The 21,505-nt window shown below is 36.2% G+C and overlaps 1 protein-coding gene across 5 annotated transcripts in view; it reads right to left on the bottom strand.

The window, feature by feature from the left end:
- TBCK (TBC1 domain containing kinase) overlaps positions 1-21,505 on the bottom strand; it is a 243,249-nt gene that overhangs the window by 198,437 nt on the left and 23,307 nt on the right. For all 5 annotated transcript variants that reach the window (XM_008267520.4, XM_008267519.4, XM_070047778.1 and 2 more), the window contains exon 4: positions 21-135. In XM_008267520.4, coding sequence (XP_008265742.2) covers positions 21-135 — 115 coding nt within the window. The remainder of the gene's footprint in view (positions 1-20; positions 136-21,505) is intronic.

Below are 21,505 nucleotides of genomic sequence, written 5' to 3'. Positions count from 1 at the left end.
TTTTATTATTTGACAATTACCTTTTGGTCCAACAGGATATTATGAGGAGACAGTGCTCGGTGTACTATACCATGTTTGTTCATATACTGTAAGCCCTGAAGTACTTCAAATGCTATGCACAAAACCTTTGAATAGCTAGAGAGAAAACAAAAAGTCCAGAATGCATTACAAAGCAGATATAGAATCTGTTTTTAAAAAATGAAAAGAGGCCTACTGAAAACATTCAGAATTACATTTGTATTACACCTCCTCCTTGACAACAGAACCCATACATTTTCTAAAATATTCACTTGTATATATTTTAGAATATTAACAGAAATGATCTACAATGTTCTAAAGGCTATTGTAATAGTATGTATTCTTTATAGGAAACGATTTTTATTTTAATGGCCTGTATTATTTGTTGTCAGGTACAACTGACCTCTGGAAGACTTGGCTTTGTTAAATATTCAGGAAAGCTTCAGAAAATAGGGCAAAACTATGTCCATGAAAACCGTTCATTCTGCTCAAGACTAAATATGTGAGCTCTAACAAAAAGGTATCATCATATATTTTACAATATATAAACATTAACTTATTTTCTATACCATTCCATAAAGCAGCTTGTTGTAATTATGAATTATCAAACAATTCTATTTAATTCTTAACTTATTCTCTTTAATCCACCTAGCACACAGATGTCTACTTTCTCTTACTTCCTTTCCTATCTTACTATCCATGTTGGAAGCTAGGAATAATAAATACACAGAAAGGTAAGGGAGAGTCATTCAAGTCCAATCTCCAAACCACCAATATTAATATAGTACAAATTTATTTTCTATCATTTCTTATTTTTTAAAAATTAAAATGTGTAGGTAACCACCAAAACTAATCTTTAAAAGAGCTATAAACAATGAACCAACAATGGAGATAAAATAGAACACTAAAAATAACTATCCACAAGTAAGCAGAATGAACAGAAAAAAGGAATAAAGAACAAATAGAGGGGCTGGAGCTGTGGCGTAGAGGATAAAGCTGCCGCCTGCAGTGCCAGCACCCCATTTTGGTGCTGGTTCAAGTCCTGGCTGCTCCACTTCCAGTCCAGCTCTCTGCTACAGCATGGGAAAGCCGTAGAAGATGGCACAAGTGCTTGGGTCCTGGCACCCACCTGGGAGACCCGGAAGAAGCTCCTGGCTTCGGAATGGCACAGCTCCGACCTTTGCAGCCAATTGGGGAGTGAACCTGGGAATGAAAGACCTTTCTCTCTCTGCCTCTCCTTGTCTCTCTGTGTAACTCTGACTTTCAAATAAATAAATATATCTTAAAAAAATAGAACAATCAGAAGAGTAACATTTTTTATTTTTAGTTTAAAGATTTATATTATTTATTTGAAAGAGTTATAGAGAGGTAGAGACAGAGAGAAAGCTGGATAAGAAGTGGAGCAGCCAGGACTCAAAGCAGTGCCTATATGGGATGCCAATGCTGCAAGCCAAGGCTTTAACCTGTTGTACCAAGCCCCGCCCCAGTAATAATTTTTAATCCAGATATATCAACAATTACATGAAATGTAATTGGTCTAAACTCACCAATTAAAACATAAGAGTTGTCCAATTTGGTAATAATTAAAACTCAACTATATTTAGTCTATGAGGAATATAAAACAAATAAATGAATTTAAAGGAAAAGGATGGGGCCGGCACCGCGGCTCACTAGGCTAATCCTCCGCCTTGCGGCGCCGGCATGCCGGGTACTAGTCCTGGTCGGGCGCCGGATTCTGTCCCAGTTGCCCCTCTTCCAGGCCAGCTCTCTGCTGTGGCCAGGGAGTGCAGTGGAGGATGGCCCAAGTACTTGGGCCCTGCACCCCATGGGAGGCCAGGAGAAGTACCTGGCTCCTGCCTTCGGATCAGCGTGGTGTGCCGGCCGCGGCGGCCATTGGAGGGTGAACCAATGGCAAAAGGAAGACCTTTCTCTCTGTCTCTCTCTTGCACTGTCCACTCTGTCTGTCAAAAAAATAAAAATAAAAAAAATAAAGGAAAAGGATGGAATAAGAAATAAGTGATTGCCAAGGGTTTGAGGGTAGGGGAGGAAAGGATGCAATATAAAGGAGTATGGGGAAATTTTGTTGGATGAGAAAACTCTTCTATTTGTGATTACATGAGTTCATTTCTCAAATTCACTTGTACACTAAAGAAGGTAAATTTTAAGGTATATATATTCTACATCAATAAATCCAAGTTTAAAAAATACTGAGTTTCATATTTTTTTAAAAGAGTTACTGCAAGTGGACCCCCTCCTTTAAATTAATACCATGAGACAAAGAACAGAGACGGATAGTTAAAAATCTCCCTCTCTCCTTCCTGTAGTTTGACTTTGCAGAGATAATCATCTATGTCACTTTCCATTTCCACCTCCTAGAAAGTTAGATTTTTATTTAATATGGTTAACTATTCATGCTATGCAAGACAATTTTTATTTACAGTTTATTTACAGTTTTTACAATATTTCTCTACAACACCTGATTTTCATTATATGATTTTTACATTATCAAATTATATATGTGGCATAAAATAGACTTACACTCCTTTCTTGAAGACTAAATAAATAGGTAAGATGACATATAGTGATTAAGTAGCAAAGAAAAACTAAAGTAGGAAAGATAAAGAGCAGGACCTGAAATGGCAGAATACTCAGTAGTTTCGGAATGCATGCAGTAGAATGAGCAAAAGATAAAGTGGTAAGAGAAACACTGTGTAAGACCTTTTAGACCATGACAAGGTCTTTTGCATTTACTCTGAGATAACAGGGAAATGATTGTCATAATGCCACTTGATGATTAATAAATGTTGATAATCACAAAGATGAGGATTTTGTGAAAAATCATCTTTATTACAATGACAAATTTATGCACATGAAAGAAATACAAACTCCTCTTCCCTTAAAAATAAAGAAAAACTTGCCTTGAGATTTGACTAAAAAAACAAAGTGAATCTAGTTCTACAACTCTTTCACCTCAGCTTTAAAATAATAAGTCAATTTTAAAGTAATATCTTTTGTTCTTTGTATGTGCCCACAACTCTCCACCCCACCCTGCCCCCACCATACACCCTTCACAAAATCATAGAAATGCATGCCATTTTCAGCTGTGACACTAGGGGACCTCAGTTGCCTACTACTACAATATAGACACCTTCATGGAATTAAAGCCAAACCTTTAGAGTGATTTTTCCATTAAATAAGGTCCAAAATTGCCAAACATTGAAGATTGCATGTTCTGCTTTCAACACTGTGTTTTTTCTAATTTATTGTGAAATACTAGATATTAGAATTGCATGTCAAAAAGCACACTCATATTAAAAGCAAGTTGATACAAGCACATACACCCAAATAAATTTTAAAAATTTAAACATATGAAAATAGTAGAAGTTATTCCATATCCTTTTTAAACTATTTTTGAGACTACATGTGAATTACAGCAAATGGACTCCGTACTCTTCAGTCTAAGTTAGGCAGTAAATCAGATTTTTCTTTCCTGCTTCTTGTACTCTTAGGATTTAATCTTAAATTTTATTTTAAAATATAAGATATAGAGAAGAAAAAAGAATTATACAATGTTATTTTATATATTGAGGAGTAGGAAGAATCATTATTCGTGGGATTTTATGTTACCCGTTTTTAAGCGGTAGTCCTTAAAACTGACAAGAACTTTTATCATGAAACACAACTTCCAGTTCAGAAATATGCTAATTATGTTAATAGTGAAATCCATTTCTAACTTGGAAAATGTAAATTATACTTCAAGTCAGAAAATATTCTCTTCTTTTTGAAATGTTCCAACCTAATTGTTACTCCAGATACTAGGCAGGTAGCATTTTTTCTATCATTGCCCCTGACAAATGGACCTAAGAATAACTGGGGGCACCAAAAGTTCATGGAAAATGTATACTATGAAGAAACCACACCTACATTTCAAAGGTTCTTTGCCTCCAAATAAACTATCTGTCAATTGCATTTTCTAATAACTTTTTTTTTTTTTTGACAGGCAGAATGGATAGTGAGAGAGAGAGAGACAGAGAGACAGGTCTTCCTTTTGCTGTTAGTTCACCCTCCAATGGCCACCACGGCTGGCGCGCTGCGGCCGGCGCACCACGCTGATCCGAAGGCAGGAGCCAGGTGCCTTCTCCTGGTCTCCCATGGGGTGCAGGGCCCAAGTACTTGGGCCATCCTCCACTGCCTTCCCGGGCCATAGCAGAGAGCTGGCCTGGAAGAGGGGCAACCGGGAAAGAATCCGGCACCCGACTGGGACTAGAACCCGGTGTACCGGCGCCGCTAGGTGGAGGATTAGCCTATTGAGCCACAGCGCCGGCCTCTAATAACTTTTAAAGTCCCCTTTAATAGAAAAACAAACATGACCAAGAGGTAGTTCTCAAAATAATTTTGATAATTTATAATAAAGATGATAATTCAAGATATTTTTATTTGTATTCAAACACATTAACTGAGAGGCTGTTAGCTACTTGGTACTGCATGCCCCATGGACACCAAAAGGAAGAACTGATCTCCACAATCAGGAGCACTATAGAAAGGTGGAAAGACAAATTAAAAATTAATTATTTCAATACAAGTAATTAAGGTAGGAGATAATTATTCATCCTTTGTTTTGTCTTCAAAAGAAATGAAAACATGCAAATTTAGTTTATTAGACTGGTAAGACTGAATAAGCCTAAAAAGTCATAAATCATAGGAAAAGGTAATATTAAAAAGAGAAATACACTATAACCACCACAAAAATAGTTTTTAGACATGAACCATGAACCAACTCATTTATATATTTATATTTATATTTTGAACATAGTTTAAAGAATGTTCAAATCTGTTAGGGCAAAAGAATCCCAAATGTTTGTTTAGCTTTTTCCAGAGGCATTCCAAAGAAATTCACCATGCATTTCTATAAAAATCATCCCTAAGCCAACTGTAACTGTTGGTTAAAACATACTGAGGTTAAGATCATAGGAGTAATATCTGTATGGATTACTTGACTTTACGTGCTCACAGCCAGAGGTTTTCATATAATCCCAGCCAATCTTCCCAGATAGTTTGTTTCAATGAGACATTATTCAACCTGTATTTACTGAAAACATGCAGTTGTTCAACTACAATCTCCTTTATTTCTCTGTTCCCTATTCTTTTTTTTTTTTTTAAGATTTAGTCATTTATTTGAAAGGCAGAGTTACAGAGAGGCAGAGCAGAGTCAGAGAGAAAGGTCTTCCATCCTCTGGTTCATTCCCTAGATGGCTACAATGGCTGGAGCTGCACTTGATCCAAAACCAGGAGCTTCTTCTAGGTCCACCACGCAGGTAAAGGGGCCCAAAAACTTGGGCCATTTTCTACTGCTTTTCCAGGCCTTAGCAGAAAGCTGGATCAGAAGTGGAGGAGCCGGGACTCAAATCGTTGCCCACATGGGATGCCAGCACTGCAGGCAGCAGCATTACCTGCTATGCCACAGTTCGGGCCCCTGTTCCCCATTATTTTACCTCAAGAACTTGAGGTCCCCATTTTCTAAGGCTCTTCTCTTATCTCACACAGCAAGCCCCCTTTCCACATCTTTCTTTATTTTACATTTGTTCTATCATTTCAATGTTTTACAAAGAACCTTGGTGGCTTCTCATCTAGTAGCTCCACCACCTACTATATAATTCCTGCCCTGTATTCTGACAATACACAGTTGCAAGATTTATTAAATTTTTGTAAAGATTTATTTATTTATTTTTAAAGTCAGAGTTACAGAGACAAAGAAAGATCTTCCACCTGCTGGTTCACTCCGAGAGAGCTGGACTGGAAGTGGAGCAGCCAGGACACAAATTGGCACCCATATGGGAAACTGGCTTCACAGGCAGTGGCTTTACCCATTACGCCACAGTGCTGGCACCAAGATTTAGTAATTTTATGGTAATTATTTCTCTATGAATTTCTCTATTGCATGTACCCTGAAGTAAGTACTAACTTATTCAACTATGACTACCTAGGCTTATCACAGTGCTTATAAGGTAGGTGTTTAATAATTATGTTTCAAGTAATAAATGTTCGATATATCAAATGATATTTACCACACAATGGTATAAGAGAATAATCCAATTAAATTCTTTACCACTAAAGAAATAACAGCTTGAAATATATTTATTTTTATAGCAATGCACTAATAATGTTAAATTCATTCATATGAGAAAATGTAAATTCCTTCAGTCAGCCAGGAAAACATAAACTGCTCAAATTCATACAATGTCTAGCAACAGAAACTACTCATTTTATAAACACATCTCTCTCAGTCTTATTTACTGAAGATTCAAGAACAAAGGTGTGTGGGAAATAGAATAATCTTCTTAAAATCTGGCTAAAATTTTAAATGGAACTAAAGTTTTAAGAGAGATTCCTATTGTCCTGAAAGCATCGATTTGGATTTTTTTTCTCTTTACTTTTCTTGTGTGTGTGTGTGTGTGTGTGTGTGTTTAACATATTTGCAATGTTTCCAAGAAGAGATGTTATTCAGAGTCTAAGAAATACAGGCCAGGAAAGAATGAGAGGTCAACGTTACTGAGATAAATTTGGAAGTCATTCATATATAGGTGGTAACCAAAACCATACATGCTATTTCCTCAGATCCATAATATTTCTAAGGGCCATTGCACAGGCCAAAACACCCATACTGTCAGCAGACCAAGGGAGGAAACACACTTCTAGATTCTATGAGTTCAAGATGTTCTTTCACCTTATAAAACCTGATTACTCCCATAGAAATTTTCCTTTTGGCCTAAAACTTTCCTTTCTTGGGATCAGCCTGAGGTAAAATATTAAGGGAGAAGAAACACAAATTAAATACAGCAAGCTACTGTGGGACTTAAAAAATGGAGAAAAGAAAGACAATATTTATTAATAAATAATGTTCACACAATGTTATACCTATAGTATATAGCGTTATCTTTAAAGACACTCTCCTTTTATAACTTCAAGAAATTACCTCAAAGAATATGCAACTTGTCAAGACTGACTGGTTTAGACTTCAGAATTTGAGATATTTTAATGATGAGCTGATGTTTTTGAGGATTTTGACACTTATCACTTACTAAATTTTAATGTTTTGTTAAAAATATCACAGTATTTATGTTTTAGCCTGGAAAGAGAGCCATCTACACTAAATCTTTTTTTTTTTTTAAATTTTTTGACAGGCAGAGTGGACAGTGAGAGAGAGAGAGACAGAGAGAAAGGTCTTCCTTTTGCCATTGGTTCACCCTCCAATGGTCGCTGCGGCTGGCGCGCTGCGGCCAGCGCACTGCGCTGATCCGATGGCAGGAGCCAGGTGCTTCTCCTGGTCTCCCATGGGGTGCAGGGCCCAAGTACTTGGGCCATCCTCCACTGCACTCCCTGGCCACAGCAGAGAGCTGGCCTGGAAGAGGGGCAACCGGGACAGAATCCGGCACCCCGACTGGGACTAGAACCCAGTGTGCTGGCGCCGCAAGGCGGAAGATTAGCCTAGTGAGCCGCGGCGCTGGCCACTAAATCTTAAGAATTAACTTTTCACAGGTATTTAGAAATGGAAGTTGCGTTGATAATTACTACATAAAGATTATTTTCTAGTAAGTTTAAAAAAATTAGGGGCAAGCATTTGACAGCACTTACGATGCCACCTGGGATGCTCATATCTCATCTCACAATGCCTCACTCAAGTTCTGTCTGTGCTTCTGATTCCAGCTTCCTGATATTGTGAACCATGGAAGACACTGGATGATGGCTCAAGTACTTGGGTCTCTGCCATCTACGTGGGAGAAATGGATTGATTTCCTGGCTCCTAGTTTTGTCCTAGGCCAGCCTCAGCTGTTATAGGCATTTGGTGAGTAAACATGTGGACAGAAGATCTCTGTTTCTGTCTCACTGCCTTTCAAATAAAAATACATAAATTTAAAAATATATCATTTTATCTTTCTCTATGTGGTGATAATAGACATTTTTTATAACTCAGTTTTATTCCAAAGTGATCAAAATTGAACACTATAAATCTGGAATATAACTATATCTCAATGGTATACAATAAGTTCAGGAAATTAGAATTCCAGATTAAATACTAGAGAATTCTTCTTCATAGCAGAATTTGATAAGAACAAAATATATAAAGAAACCAGGAAACCACGATCTAACAGTACAAATCTGGAATGTAACTAAATCTCAATAGTATGCAATAAATTGACTTTGAAGTTCAGACATAATTCAAGAGTTTCTATCAGTTATTTGCAAGGCTTGGAGAGTGTTCAGACTTCTCCCCACTTCAGTTTCCTAACTTATAAAGTTGGAAAATATAACACCAAGTAGGAATTAAATTTCAGCAATGTTCTGTTGGCCCTGTACAGGATACTGATGACCTTAAAATAAAACACGGGGCCAGTATTGTGGTATAATGGGTTAAGCTGCTACCTGTAATGCCAGGATCCCATATGAGTGCCAATTTGAGTTTTTGCTGCTCCACTTCCAATCCAGCTCTATGCTAGTACACCCAGGAAAACAGCAGAAGGCCCAAGTGCTTCGGCTCTTGCATCTATGAGGGAGACTCAGACAAAGTTCCTGGGTCCTTGTTAGGGTCTGGCTCAGCTCTGGCTGTTGCAGACATCTGGGGAGTGAACTAGTGGACTATTAATTTATTCTGAGGTGATGAGATTGTTCTGGAATTAGCTAGTGGTGAAGGCTACAGAATTTTGTGAAGGTATTAAAACATCACTGAATTTTATACTTCAAAAATGAATTTTTAATAAATGAATTTTATTATTTATGAATTAAAATCAAAACAATTTACATATTTAATGAAAGAGAAAAATCATACCATAGTCTTCACAGATACCCAGGAAAGAATTTGAAAAAATTCAATACTCATTCATGATTTAAAAATATCTCAGCCACTTCCACTTTGACTATGGCCTTGTCGAAATAAGATCAAAGTTGGCGAGCTCAGGGGGCTTCCATGGCCTTGGCAACTCATGACTAGAGCCTGGGGAGATTGCTGACGCCTTAAACAAGAGTGTCAATTTGTTAAGTCAACAACAGGAGTCACTGTGCACCTACTCCCCATGTAGGATCTCTGTCCTTAGTGTGTAGTTCAATGTGAATTAATGATATGACTAGTGCTCAAACAGTATTTTGCACTTTGTGTTCTGTGTGGGGGCAAACTGATGAAATCTTTACTTAATATATACTAAATTGATCTTCTGTATATAAAGATAATCGAAAATGAATCTTGATGTGAATGGAATGGGAGAGGGAGCAGGAGATGGGAGGGTTGCGAGTGGGAGGGAAGTTATGGGGGGGAAAAGCCATTGTAATCCATAAACTGTACGCGCCGGCCTCATACCATGCATATTAAGGACAACAAAACAATGAAGCTGGAAGTCAACAACTCAAGAATCTCTACATCATATGCAAAAACATGGAGAAAGAAAAACATGTTCCTGAATGAACAACGGGTCAAAGAAGAAGTCAAAAGAGAACTCGAAAAATTTCTGGAAACAAATGAAGATGACATACTAAAATTTGTGAGATACAGCAAAAGCAGTGTTAAGAGGAAAGTTTATAACAATTGGATCCTACATTGAGAAACTAGAAAGGCACCAAAAAAATGAACTATCTATGTACCTCAAGGATCTAGAAAAATAATTTCAAATCAAATCCAAAACCAGTAGAAAACAGAAATAATTAAAATTAGAGAAGAAATCAACAAAACTGAAACAAAAAAAAAATACAAAAGCTCAGCAAAATGAAGAACTGTTTTTTTTTTTTTTTGAAAAAATAAACAAAATTAACACACCACTGGTGCAACTAACCAAAAAAAAGAAGGGAGAAGACCCAAATCAATAAAATTAGTGGTGGGAAAAAGAAAATATAACAAAAGACACCACAGAAATAAAAAGAATCATCAGAAATCACTACAAAGAGCTGTATGCCGATAAACTGGGAAACCTAAACACATATAACCTCCCTAAACTGAGTTTCTGTACAGCAAAAGAAACAGTCAGGGAAGTGGAGAGGCAACCAACAGAATGGAAGAAATTATTTGTAAACCATCCAACTGATAAAGGATTAATATAAAGTTATCAAAAAAACTAAACAACAAAACAACCCAGTCATGAAATGGGCAAAGGACTTAAACAGACATTTCTAAATAGAGGAATTCTTAATGGCCAAAAGACACATGAAAAAATGCTCAAGATTACTAGCCATCAGGGAAATGCAAATCAAAACCACCGTTAGAATGGCTTTCATACAGAAATCAGCAAACAACAAATGCTAGCAAGTATATGGGGAAGAAGGTGCCCTAATCCACTGTTAGTGGAATCCAAACTGGTAAAACCACTATGGAAGACAGCTTAAAGATACCCCAGAAATCCGAATACAGTCCTACCATATGACCCAGCGATCCTACTCCTTGATTAACCCAAGGGAAATAAAATCAGCAAATAAAAGAGTTACCTGCAACTCCATGTTTATTGCAGCTCAATTCACAATAGCTAAGACATGGAATCATGAACCCGCATGGGAGACCAGGAGGAAGCACCTGGCTCCTGGCTTTGGATTGGCGCGGTGTGCCAGCTGTAGTGGCCATTTGGGGGGTGAACCAATGGAAAAGGAAGACCTTTCTGTCTCTCTCTCTCTCTCTCTCTCCGCTCTGCCTGTCAAAAAAAAAAAAAAAAAAAAAAAAAAAGAAAAGAAAAGAAAAAGAAAAAGAAAATAGATCCCAATAAAAAAGTGGCCATAAGAGAGGGATGAGGTGTACAGTTCAGCACTGATTCCCATAGCCTTATCACTATGGATAAAGCCAAAAACTTGCCCTGAGACTCCAAATCCCATGAATGCCATCTTATGTATTAAAGTGATCACAATAAGTGTGGAATTATATAGACAGGATTATGTGTCAAAGGGATCACATAAAAAATTCTAGGTATCTTGTAATAACAACAGATACAATTAAAAAGGAATGTCACAACATGAACAGTGGTCCACACAGCAGACCCATAGAATGACAAACACCCTACAGAGCATTCTGACCTCAGAATCAGCCCTTAAGGCATTTGGATCTGGCTGAAGAACTCATGAGAGCATTTCAGGCATGGAGAGCCAAGACACTGTGGCAAAAAAATGTTCTACATGAAGGATTTCTGTGAGACCCCAGTGCAAAGAAGGGGCCATCAAAGAAGGATGTACTTTTCTCTGAAGAGAGAAGAGAACTTCCACTTTGCTTATGGCCCTTTCTAAATACTGACAATGTTCATGGACTCAAAAGGCTTCCATAGCCTTGGCAGCTCATGGCAAAAGCCTTGGGTGATCATTGATGTCATAAATAAGAGTGTTAATTGTTAAATCAACAATAGGAGTCAGGGTGTACTTAATCCCCATGTAGGACCTCTATCCTTAATGAGATATACTATGAGAATTAATGTAAAACTTGTTCTCAAACAGTACTTAATACTTTGTGTGTGTGTATATGTGTGTGCAAATTGTTGAAATCTTTACTTAGTATAGAGTTGGTATTCTGTATTTAAAGTTAATTAAAAATGAATCTTAATGAAGAATGGGATGGGGGTGGGAGGGCCAGTATTGGGGGAAGAACCACTATATTCCTAAAGCTGTACCTATGAAATTTGTATTCATTAAATAAAAGCTTTCTTAAAAAAAAAAAAAAAAACTACCGCTAACATCATACACAATGATGAAATACCTAAGATTTTTCCACTAATATCAAAAAGCCAAGAAAGGATGACCAATCAATGCTTGCATTCATCATCGTAGTAGAGGCCTTATCTAGTGAAATAGGTCAAGAAAAATAAATACAAACCAGAAATATTTCCAACAAGAAGATGATTAAAACATATTTCTATTTAATGATGATATAGTTGTTTACGTAGAAGTTCCTAAGGAATTTACAAAAGAACTATTTGAAATAATAATTTAGCAAGATTTCAAGAAGCATGGTTGATATGATAAAACACAGATATTACTAGCATCAAACAATTGGAAAATGACATGAAAACACAATTTTAACTATAGTTATAAAAATGATAGGAATAAATTTAAAGAAAAGCAAGCACTAAATTTCTTGTTAAACTATGATATATTGCTGGAGAAATTAAGTAAGATTTAAAAATCTAGGAAGAAATATGTTAATCTACTGGAAGATTTGATATTGTGAAGATTTCAACTTTTCCCAAAGCAACCCAACAAATCTCAATCAGAATGCTAAGAAACATTTTTGGAAACAGAGCAGTGTATCATAAAACTTAAAATGCAAACAGCCAACAATAGCTAAACCAATCCTAAAACAACAAAACTGGAGAACTTATACTTGTTGACTTCAAGGTTTACTATAAAATTATAGTAATCAAGATGGTATGTGCTGGCATGAGGACAGAAAAACAGATGAATAAAACAATGCAGCCTAGAAACAGACCTACATTTACATGGCCATTTAATTTTCAATAAAAACACCAAAGCCATCCAACAGGAAAAGGAAAGACTTTTAAACAAACAGAGCTAGACCGATTAGATATCCATATGGCAAAAACTAACCTGAACATTATATACAAATATTAAAATGAGACAGATCATAGATCCTACATAAAATGTAAAACTATAATGCTCCTAGAAGAAAACATGATATGAGAGTATCTTCATGACTTGCAAGTAGGAAAACAGTTCTCAAATAGATACAAAAGAAGCTAAAACTTTATGGGACTTCATTATAAAGAATAATTTCTACTCATGAAGATGTAGGGTTTTTTTTAAAAAGATATATTTATTGATAGGAAAGCAGAGTTAGAGAGAGAGAGAGACAGAGAGAGATCAATTTTCTATCTGCTAGTTCACTCCCCAAATGAATGCAATGAAGCCAATAGCCAGGAGCTTCATTCAGGTCTCCCACATGGTTGGTAAGGGTCCAGGCACTTGGACCATCTTCTGGTGCTTAGGTGCCTTACTAGGCACATTATCAGTGAGCTGGATGGAAAGTGCAGCCGTGACTCAAACCAGTGCCCTTATGGAATGCTGATGTTGCTTAACACACTGTGCCACAGAGCTGGTTTCTCATGAAGATACATTTTAAAAAGTAAACAGGATGGTCGGCGCCGTGGCTCACTTGGCTAATCCTCCACCTGCGGCGCCAGCACCCCGGGTTCTAGTCCTGGTTGGGGCACCAGGTACTAGTCCCGGTTGCTCCTCTCCCAGTCCAGCTCTCTGCTGTGGCCTGGGAGGGCAGGGGAGGATGGCCCAAGTGCTTGGGTCCCTGCACCCGCATGGGAGACCGGGAGGAAGCACCCTGGCTTCGGATCGGTGCGGCGCCAGCTGTAGCAGCCATTAGGGGAGTGAACCAACGAAAGGAAGACCTTTCTCTCTAACTCTCTCTTCCTCTCTCCCTCTCTCTAACTCTGCCTGGCATGCATGCATAAATAAATAAATAAATAAATAAATAAATAAATAAAACAAAACAGGAAATCTAAGCTGCCAGCAAATATTTGTGAAATAATATAATTAAAAATATGTACACGGGGCTGGTGCTGTGGCATAGTGGGTAAAGCTGCCGCCTGCAGTGAGGTATCCCATATGGGTGCCAGTTCAAGACCCAGCTGCTCTATTTCCAATCTAGCTCTCTGCTGTGACCTGGAAGAGCAGAAGATGGCCCAAATCCTTGGGCCCCTGCACCTGTGTGGAAGACTCAGAGGAAGATCCTGACTCCTGGCTTCAGATCAGTGCAGCTCTGGCCATTGTGGCCAACTGAGGAGTGAACCAGCGAATGAAAGACTTTTCTCTCTCTGCCTCTCCTTCTCTCTGTGGACTTTCAAATAAATAAATAAATCTTTTAAAAAAATAAAAAATAGTATATAGTGCATACAGAATATACAAAATATGCCTACAATAAAAGGACAATACTTTAAAAGGAATACTGATTTGATCAGTATAGATTATACACATGTACTGAAGTATTGTGCTGTAGCTCATGAATACATATAATTATCAATAAAAATTTTTGAAAATTGATCAAAGATCTAATTTGAAGAATTGAAACTATTAGAAGAAAACATTACAGAAACACTTCAAGAGGATAGCATGGGCAATTCCTTTTAGGATAAGACCCCAAAAAGCATAGAGAACAAAAGTAAAAATAGATATTACATCAAGCTAAGGAGGACAGCAAAGGAGACAATAACCAGAGTGAACAGACAACAAACACAATGGAAGAAAATATTTGCAAATGATACATCTCACAAAGTTAATACTTCGAATAAGGAATTCAAAAAATCAGCAACCAATAAATTCATAAGTAAAAATACATTAAAAAATGTCTTCCTCTTAAATATAACCTTATCAGACTGAACTGATAATGTTCTAGTAAGTCACAAAGTGTCTGGAATATAACTGTTTTTTTATTTCTATTTTTTATAGAAAGCTTTTGATAAATATAAATTTCATAAGTACAACTTTTGGATTATAGCAGTTCGTCCCTCCATACTCGCCCTCCCACCCCCAAACTATCCCACCTCCTACTCCCTCTCCCATCCCATTCTTCATTAAGATTCATTTTTAATTATCTTTATATACAGAAGATCAACTCTATACTAAGTAAAGATTTCAAACTGTTTTCTTTTACACTAGTTTAATTTTATAGCTTCTAGGTGCATACAGTCAGAGACATTTAACATATCCAATGAGATATAGCTAGCAATATTATGTTTATGCTAACAGTTGACCTAAAATAAGAAATATGCATTGCAGAATTGAACACAGAAAGTGACCCACACACTCCCACTCAGTCCATATGTTACATCAAGTAAGGAAAGCATCCAAAGGGAAAGGTTTCTATCTTCAATCAATAGAAGGGTTGACAGCAGGCTTCCTTCATGAAATTATTCATTTGTAAGTCACCTAGTAAAGTCCAGATAAGTGGATTTAGGGACCACCATATAGAATTGCCATGGATAAAAGATCTACACCCCACTCTTCCCTCTCCAAACTAAAACAAAATGGGAAGTGAAGATGATACTATAATGCAAGCATAAGTGAAAAGTAGCATAGCTGACAAATATGTTAGTTCTGATAAACCCTGACATTCATGAACACCAGAGTATAAAAGGATGCCCTGAACACAGAGTATGACTTTGGATTGCTGTAAGAGAAAGTATTAAACCCAGATTCTTTTCAAAATTAGTGAAAAATATTCAGATAGCCTTATTAGGAGAGGAAAACAATTTTTAAATTATTAAGTAAAATAAAATTATTTTAAAATGTTATGTTTTTCATTTTAGTTTAGCTTTAAGTCAATTTTTTTAAAAAATATTTATTTTTATTGGAAAGTCAGAGCTATAGAGAGGGAGAGAGACGTCTTCCATATGCTAGTTCACTCCCCAGAAGGCTGCAATGGCCAAGGCTGGATCACATAGAAGCCAGGAGCCAGGAGCTTCTTTCTGGTCTCCCATATAGGTTGCAGGGGCCCAAACACTTGGACCTTCCTCTGCTGCTGTTCTCAAGCCATTAGCAGGGTACTGGATAAGAAGTGGGACATTCAGGACTTGAACTAGTACCCACATAATGACATGCTGATGTCATCACACAAATAAAATCATACAATATTTGGCTTTGTGTGTCAGGCTTCTTTCATTTTAACATAACAATTTAAAAAATTATCCTGAGATAATTGTGGATTCACATGCAAGATATAATACAGATCCAGGTACCTTTTACACAGTTTTCTCCAGGGTAACATCTTGCAGAACCATTCTACAATGTGACAATCAGTATATTAACCCCAATACAGTCAAGCTCTAGGATATTTTCACTGCCACAAAGACATCTTTGCACCTTTTAATAGTCAAAACTCACTTTCTTCAAGTCCTGAAATCTACTTCACTCCTGACAACAATAATATGCTCTTGGCTTCCATGATATTGTCATTTCATTACATGATAGAATCACATGGTATGTTTTTTAAAAGAAACACAAATTCCTTTTTTTGTATATTATGATATGAATTTCCAATAAGCATATTAAAGTGGAATGCAAATTAAATCTACAAGACGACAATTTTTACTCAGTAAAATTCACCATGGCTAAAATTAAAGGCTAAAAATACCAATTGCTAGGGAGAATGATGAAGAACTAAAACTCTCTTATATTGTTGGCTGGAATGTAAAAGGCAGAATAATCTAGATAAGGTCTGGTGGTATTCCATAATTTAATGATATACCAACCCTATAACTCATCAATGATATACCTACTATTTACTCAAGAAAAATGAAAATATATGGCCAGAAAAAAAGATTTACAAGAACACTCATAACAGCTATAGCCATAATAGCCAAAAACCTTGGAAACAGACCAAGAGTTTACCAATAAAAACTGCAAAACTATGGTATATTCATAAAATGGAATATACCAGAGAAATAAAAAAAAGGAATAGGCTAAAATATGTGAAACCACAAGGGAGACTCAAAGACATTGTGCTGAATAAAAGAACTCTTGCATAAGAAGATGTATGGCAGAATTGTATAAAGTGCTACAATAAGCAAAACTAACCTGAGATGAAAAAATAAGAAATGTGGTTGCCCATTGTGGGAGTGAAGCGGAACAGATTTACTGGGAAGGAACATAGGGAAATTTCTAGTTTGATGGTGGTGATCTATTCTTATCACAGAGGTACTTTAAGAAGTCTGTGGAAAAATGGAGTAAAAATAAGTATATTTTGATGCAGAGATTTTTTAAATCTATGCTTAATTTTTTCATAATGTGTATTTTCTTTGAACTTTTGAAGGCCCCTCGTATGTAGTTGAGTTACATTTGTGAATATAGCTCTTAAAATTCGTCAAATGGCACACCTAAAAATTTTTATACTTCACTGAATTGAAATTTTACCTAAAAGTAAAACATAAACACATATTGCCACTCCAGTTAATAATACACCTGTTGGAATATTTAGGGATGAAGTGTATTCATATCTGCAACTTAATTTAAAATGCGTCAAAATGATAAGATAAATTAATGAGTTGAAGGCTATATAGATACATGATAAAGCAAAGATAGCAAATGTTAATTTGGAATCTAGGTACAGTGTACAATTCTTTCAACTGTGCCATGTTTGAGTTATAAAATGCTAGCCAAGAAAAAAATCAAGATGATATGAAGACATTTTCAGGTGACCAAAATTTTTAAGTTTATTGGCATCTGAGTAGGATGTTTTTCAGGCTGAAAGAAAATGATACCAGACGGAATTTGGATCAAAAAAAGGAATAAAGAGCTCAGGAAATGGTAAATACAGAGTAGAATGTAAAATAATTTTTCCCTCATTTCTTAAGGTCTTTAAGGAAGCCATCTCAAGTAGAAACAATAACAACATAAAATTAGATTTATAATATACGTAAAATTAAATATAAAATGTAAAGTGTGTAACAATAGCCAAAAGATGGAGGAGAGGAATTGGAAGAATACTGTTAGAATGTTCCTACATTATATGTGAAGTGGCGTAATATTAACTCATGGAAGACTGATAAATTAAGGATGCAAATTATAATCCCTACTGTGATATATAACTAAAGGAACAAACACCAAATTATGGCTAAAATGTAAAAACAAAACAACAAACCTCTGAGCCTCTCTGGTTAGCCTGACTTCAAGTGCTTATTTAATTATAGTCCCTTTAAATTAACATCTTATTTATTAACTCAGCAGTTTCTGCTCTCCGAAGACTTCCCAATAGGAAATTATACTGATTAACTTCATTATTGTTTTTTGGTTTTTCTCATTTATGTATTTAGACAATACCACAAAATAAAATTCAGAGTTCCCTTGAAGTCAGTGCAACTCCTAAGCATAGATCTCTTACCTGAGTTAGTTCATTGAAAATTTCTCACTTACTGAAGGAATTAGTTAAAAGGAAAAGCATTGCAGCTAAATTAAAATCAGATGATTTTTCTAACTGAAAGTTTTCATAGGTGAAAATAATTTCCAGCACAGATGACACCTATCATTGTCAGATCATTCTATTAAAAATTATTCTTTCAAGGATATGTAATTTCTCAGCTTCCTGGAAAAATTGCGAGTGCAGACATTTTACTTTCTCCTTCCAATGTGTTAAAATAAGCAAATGATTCTTAATAAACACCAAATGCTTTTCATTTCATCCATTTAATTCAGACAAAACAAATATTACCTTCCTTCACTGATAACATCTTTTATCAGATAGTTGCATACTGTTTGCCTATTAGCCCAATTCTGCCTGTTTTGTTTTGTTTAGATCATGGTTTTTAAAACTTTAAATTATTCAACAACATTTAGAAATTTAGAGATTTTGTTTAAGAAACCAGATTCTTAGTTCTTTTGAAAATCTAAAAGATATACTTAACACCAATTTATATTCTCACATCTCAACAAGAGAAAGGAGTTGGGCATTAACGTAGCTATTTCAATGTGATTCATGCTTTCCAGGTTAACACAGTGCTAGGTCAGTTCACTTCATTTACACTGTGTATCTGCATGCAAATGAATTTACAGTCTGTTACCTATATTGCCCATCTCAAACCCTGTCTCTTCTACCTCACTGTAGTCCTTAATCTAATTCCTTTTCAAATTCAAAATATCTAATATTTCAGTAAAAATTCCAGTTGAAAGAGTATTTGGCTTATCAGAGTATGTAAAATGGTTAGTATTTTCTATCAACATATTCAAACATTCACTAACCATTGTTTTCTGCAACCAAGGTAGTTCCAGATCTTCAAGAAAGATTTTAATAAACACAGTTTACTTTAATTATTCTGGGAAATAGCGCACAAAAAGGTTTGAATTGAAACCCTATTAAATTTAGGCTTTTTCCCCCTTGAAGATAAGTAGCAGCTTAAGGAGAAAGAAATATTTCTTATATCAATAAAGAGGTTAAATATGCTCCTAATTATTGAAAGGATTAGAACTGCTATCATTTCAGTATGCTATAGAAATTGAAGCGTAATTAACAACATGAAATTTAGATTTCAGTGAAGAAAAACTTCAGTACTTATTTGTATAAAGAATATGATAGGCAGAATTCTAAAGATGTCCTCCCAAGAGTCTTGCCCTTTTATTATTTAATCACTAGTCTAAGTACCGCTTAGAAAAGACTCTGTAGATGGAATTAAGGTTGTTAATCAGCTAACCTTATCAAAGGGAGGGTACTCTAAATGATCCAGCTGGGCCTAATGTAATCACATAGTCTCTTACATCCAAATATAAAAAAGTAAAGCAGAACAGTCAGAGAGGACAGCAGGAAAAAAAGATTCAAAGCATGAGAAGGACAAAATCTGCTGCTGCTAGCTCTGAAGATGAAGAAATGAGGCCACAAACCAAGGTGTGCTCGTACCTCTGTAAGTCAATCACTCCTGCTCAACAGCCAGCTAGGAAACAGATATGTCAATCCTGCAACTGCATGTTTATACCAACCATCTGAGTATGCCTGGAAATAGATTTCCCCACAGAACCTCTAGGGTTGGTAGCCCTGTCAATGCCTTGATTTCAGCCATGTTAGCCCCGAAGCAGACAAACCAGCCAAGCTTACTGAACTTTCTGACCCACAGAACTAAGCGATGGAAAAATGTGTATTGCGTTATGCTCCTAAATCTGTGGCAACGTTACAGCAGCCAATAGAAAATTAATACAAAAATGTGACAGAAAAAGCAAAACTGTCTTTATCTAAACCATAACTGAACAAGATCAACAACCATTCATTTATAAAGTCATAACATCATGAGTTGCTAGAAGCAGCTGTAAAAATCTACTTTCATGCGCCTCAAAAAGAAATCTCACCAGTCATCAAATATTGCTCATCCCTAAGAATTATGTGTTCCTGGAGAGTGCTTGACAAGCTCCTGGGAGTTGTGTTCTTGGAATGTTTTGATAAAGCTGTTTGCGCCCTTGAAGTTTTCAATCATACTCTACCAGCTTGCTTAGAAAATTTGTGCAAACATTGTGATTTATATTGAATGCCTACTTTCTAGGGGTCTGAACTTCAGTAACATCGATCACACAGACAGGTACTATTTGCCTATGTGACCCACCCCCAATGAAAACCCTTCACACCCAGGTTAAGGCAGGCGTCTCTAACAGCCAACAACTTGAATGTGTGGTTAGAGATATTTGCTGGAAAAACTAAGCAACTATGTCCTGGAGGGCGACTCTGGGAAGCTTGAGCCTGATTTCTTCCATACTTTCCTCCATAAGCCTTTTCCTTTCACTAGTTTTCTTTTCGTATTCTTTTGCCATAATGCAGTGTAACTATCAGCATAATGACTTCAGAGTACCTTAAAGTTCTTAGCAAATAAATGGGTATGTTGCGTGGTATTAGGAACCCATAACACCACGGTTCCCACCACTTCAACTACTATGACTTACTATTATGAAAGAGGCCTCAAACAGTTTCCCAAATTTTTACTAACCAAACCGTGGTAGGTGCAATTCTAGGATGGCTTCCAAAATCCCTGGTCCCTGATGTACACACTTTGAAAAATCCTCAATACTATAAATATGATGGATTTTACTCACACGATGTAATTACACTATGAAGCACTTGAATTTAAGAATGGGGATGATCTGAGAGGGTCTTAGCTCACATGACTCTTTAAAATTTGAGTCTAGGATTCAGAAATAGAGGAAATAAGAGAAATTCAAGGCATGAGTGAAATGTGTGATGTGTAAGAAATTCTCCATTGCTGGTGTTGAAGATAGCTTAGAAATAGATTATTCCTCAGAGCCATGAAAAAGAAAAGACATTTTGTTTCCTCTATAGTGAAAACTATTCCATTTTAAAAAACACTTCCAGGAAAATTTAAAATAAAGTACGAAGATCATATTTGTATCATCCTTTCGCCAAAATTCATTTGTTTGTGAAACAAAACTATAGCACTTGATGAAAAGCAATATAGTAGACAATATAATTTAAACTGCATGACTAAAATAAAAATATAATTAATTCAATAGTTCAGGGGCCAGAGCTGTGGTGTAGTGGGTTAAGCGTCCACCTGCAGTGCCAGCATCCCATATGGGTGCCAATTGGACTCCCGGCTGCTCTGCTTCCAATTCAGCTCCCTGCTGATGGCCTGGGAAAGCAGTGGAGGATGGCCCAAGTGTCTCTCTGTCTCTCCCTCTCTCTTTCTGTAATTATGCTTCTCAAGTCAATAAATAAAGCTTAAAAAGAGTTCATTAACCAAAACATTTATTGTATGCAAATTTTTATGCTAAGAATGAAAGAGATAGAAAAATAAATTAACTAATTTAATTATGTATGTGTATCAAAAAGGTTAACTAGGGAAGACAAACCATTCCTTCCTTAATTCTATATTTGCAAGGAAACAATTATAACTCAATGGGGACACATACCTTACAACTAGGTAGACAAAATGTAATACAAATTTGGAGGAGGAATGTAATTTTGCTTTGGTTGAGAGGAAGAGTACAAAAGGAGACAGAGAAAAGAATATTAATTTTAGAA

Source organism: Oryctolagus cuniculus, chromosome 8 (assembly GCF_964237555.1).
Source record: "Oryctolagus cuniculus chromosome 8, mOryCun1.1, whole genome shotgun sequence".
In the NCBI taxonomy this organism is placed as follows: domain Eukaryota; kingdom Metazoa; phylum Chordata; class Mammalia; order Lagomorpha; family Leporidae; genus Oryctolagus; species Oryctolagus cuniculus.
Note: the sequence above shows the minus strand (reverse complement) of the source record. Positions and strands in the feature narration are given on the sequence as shown.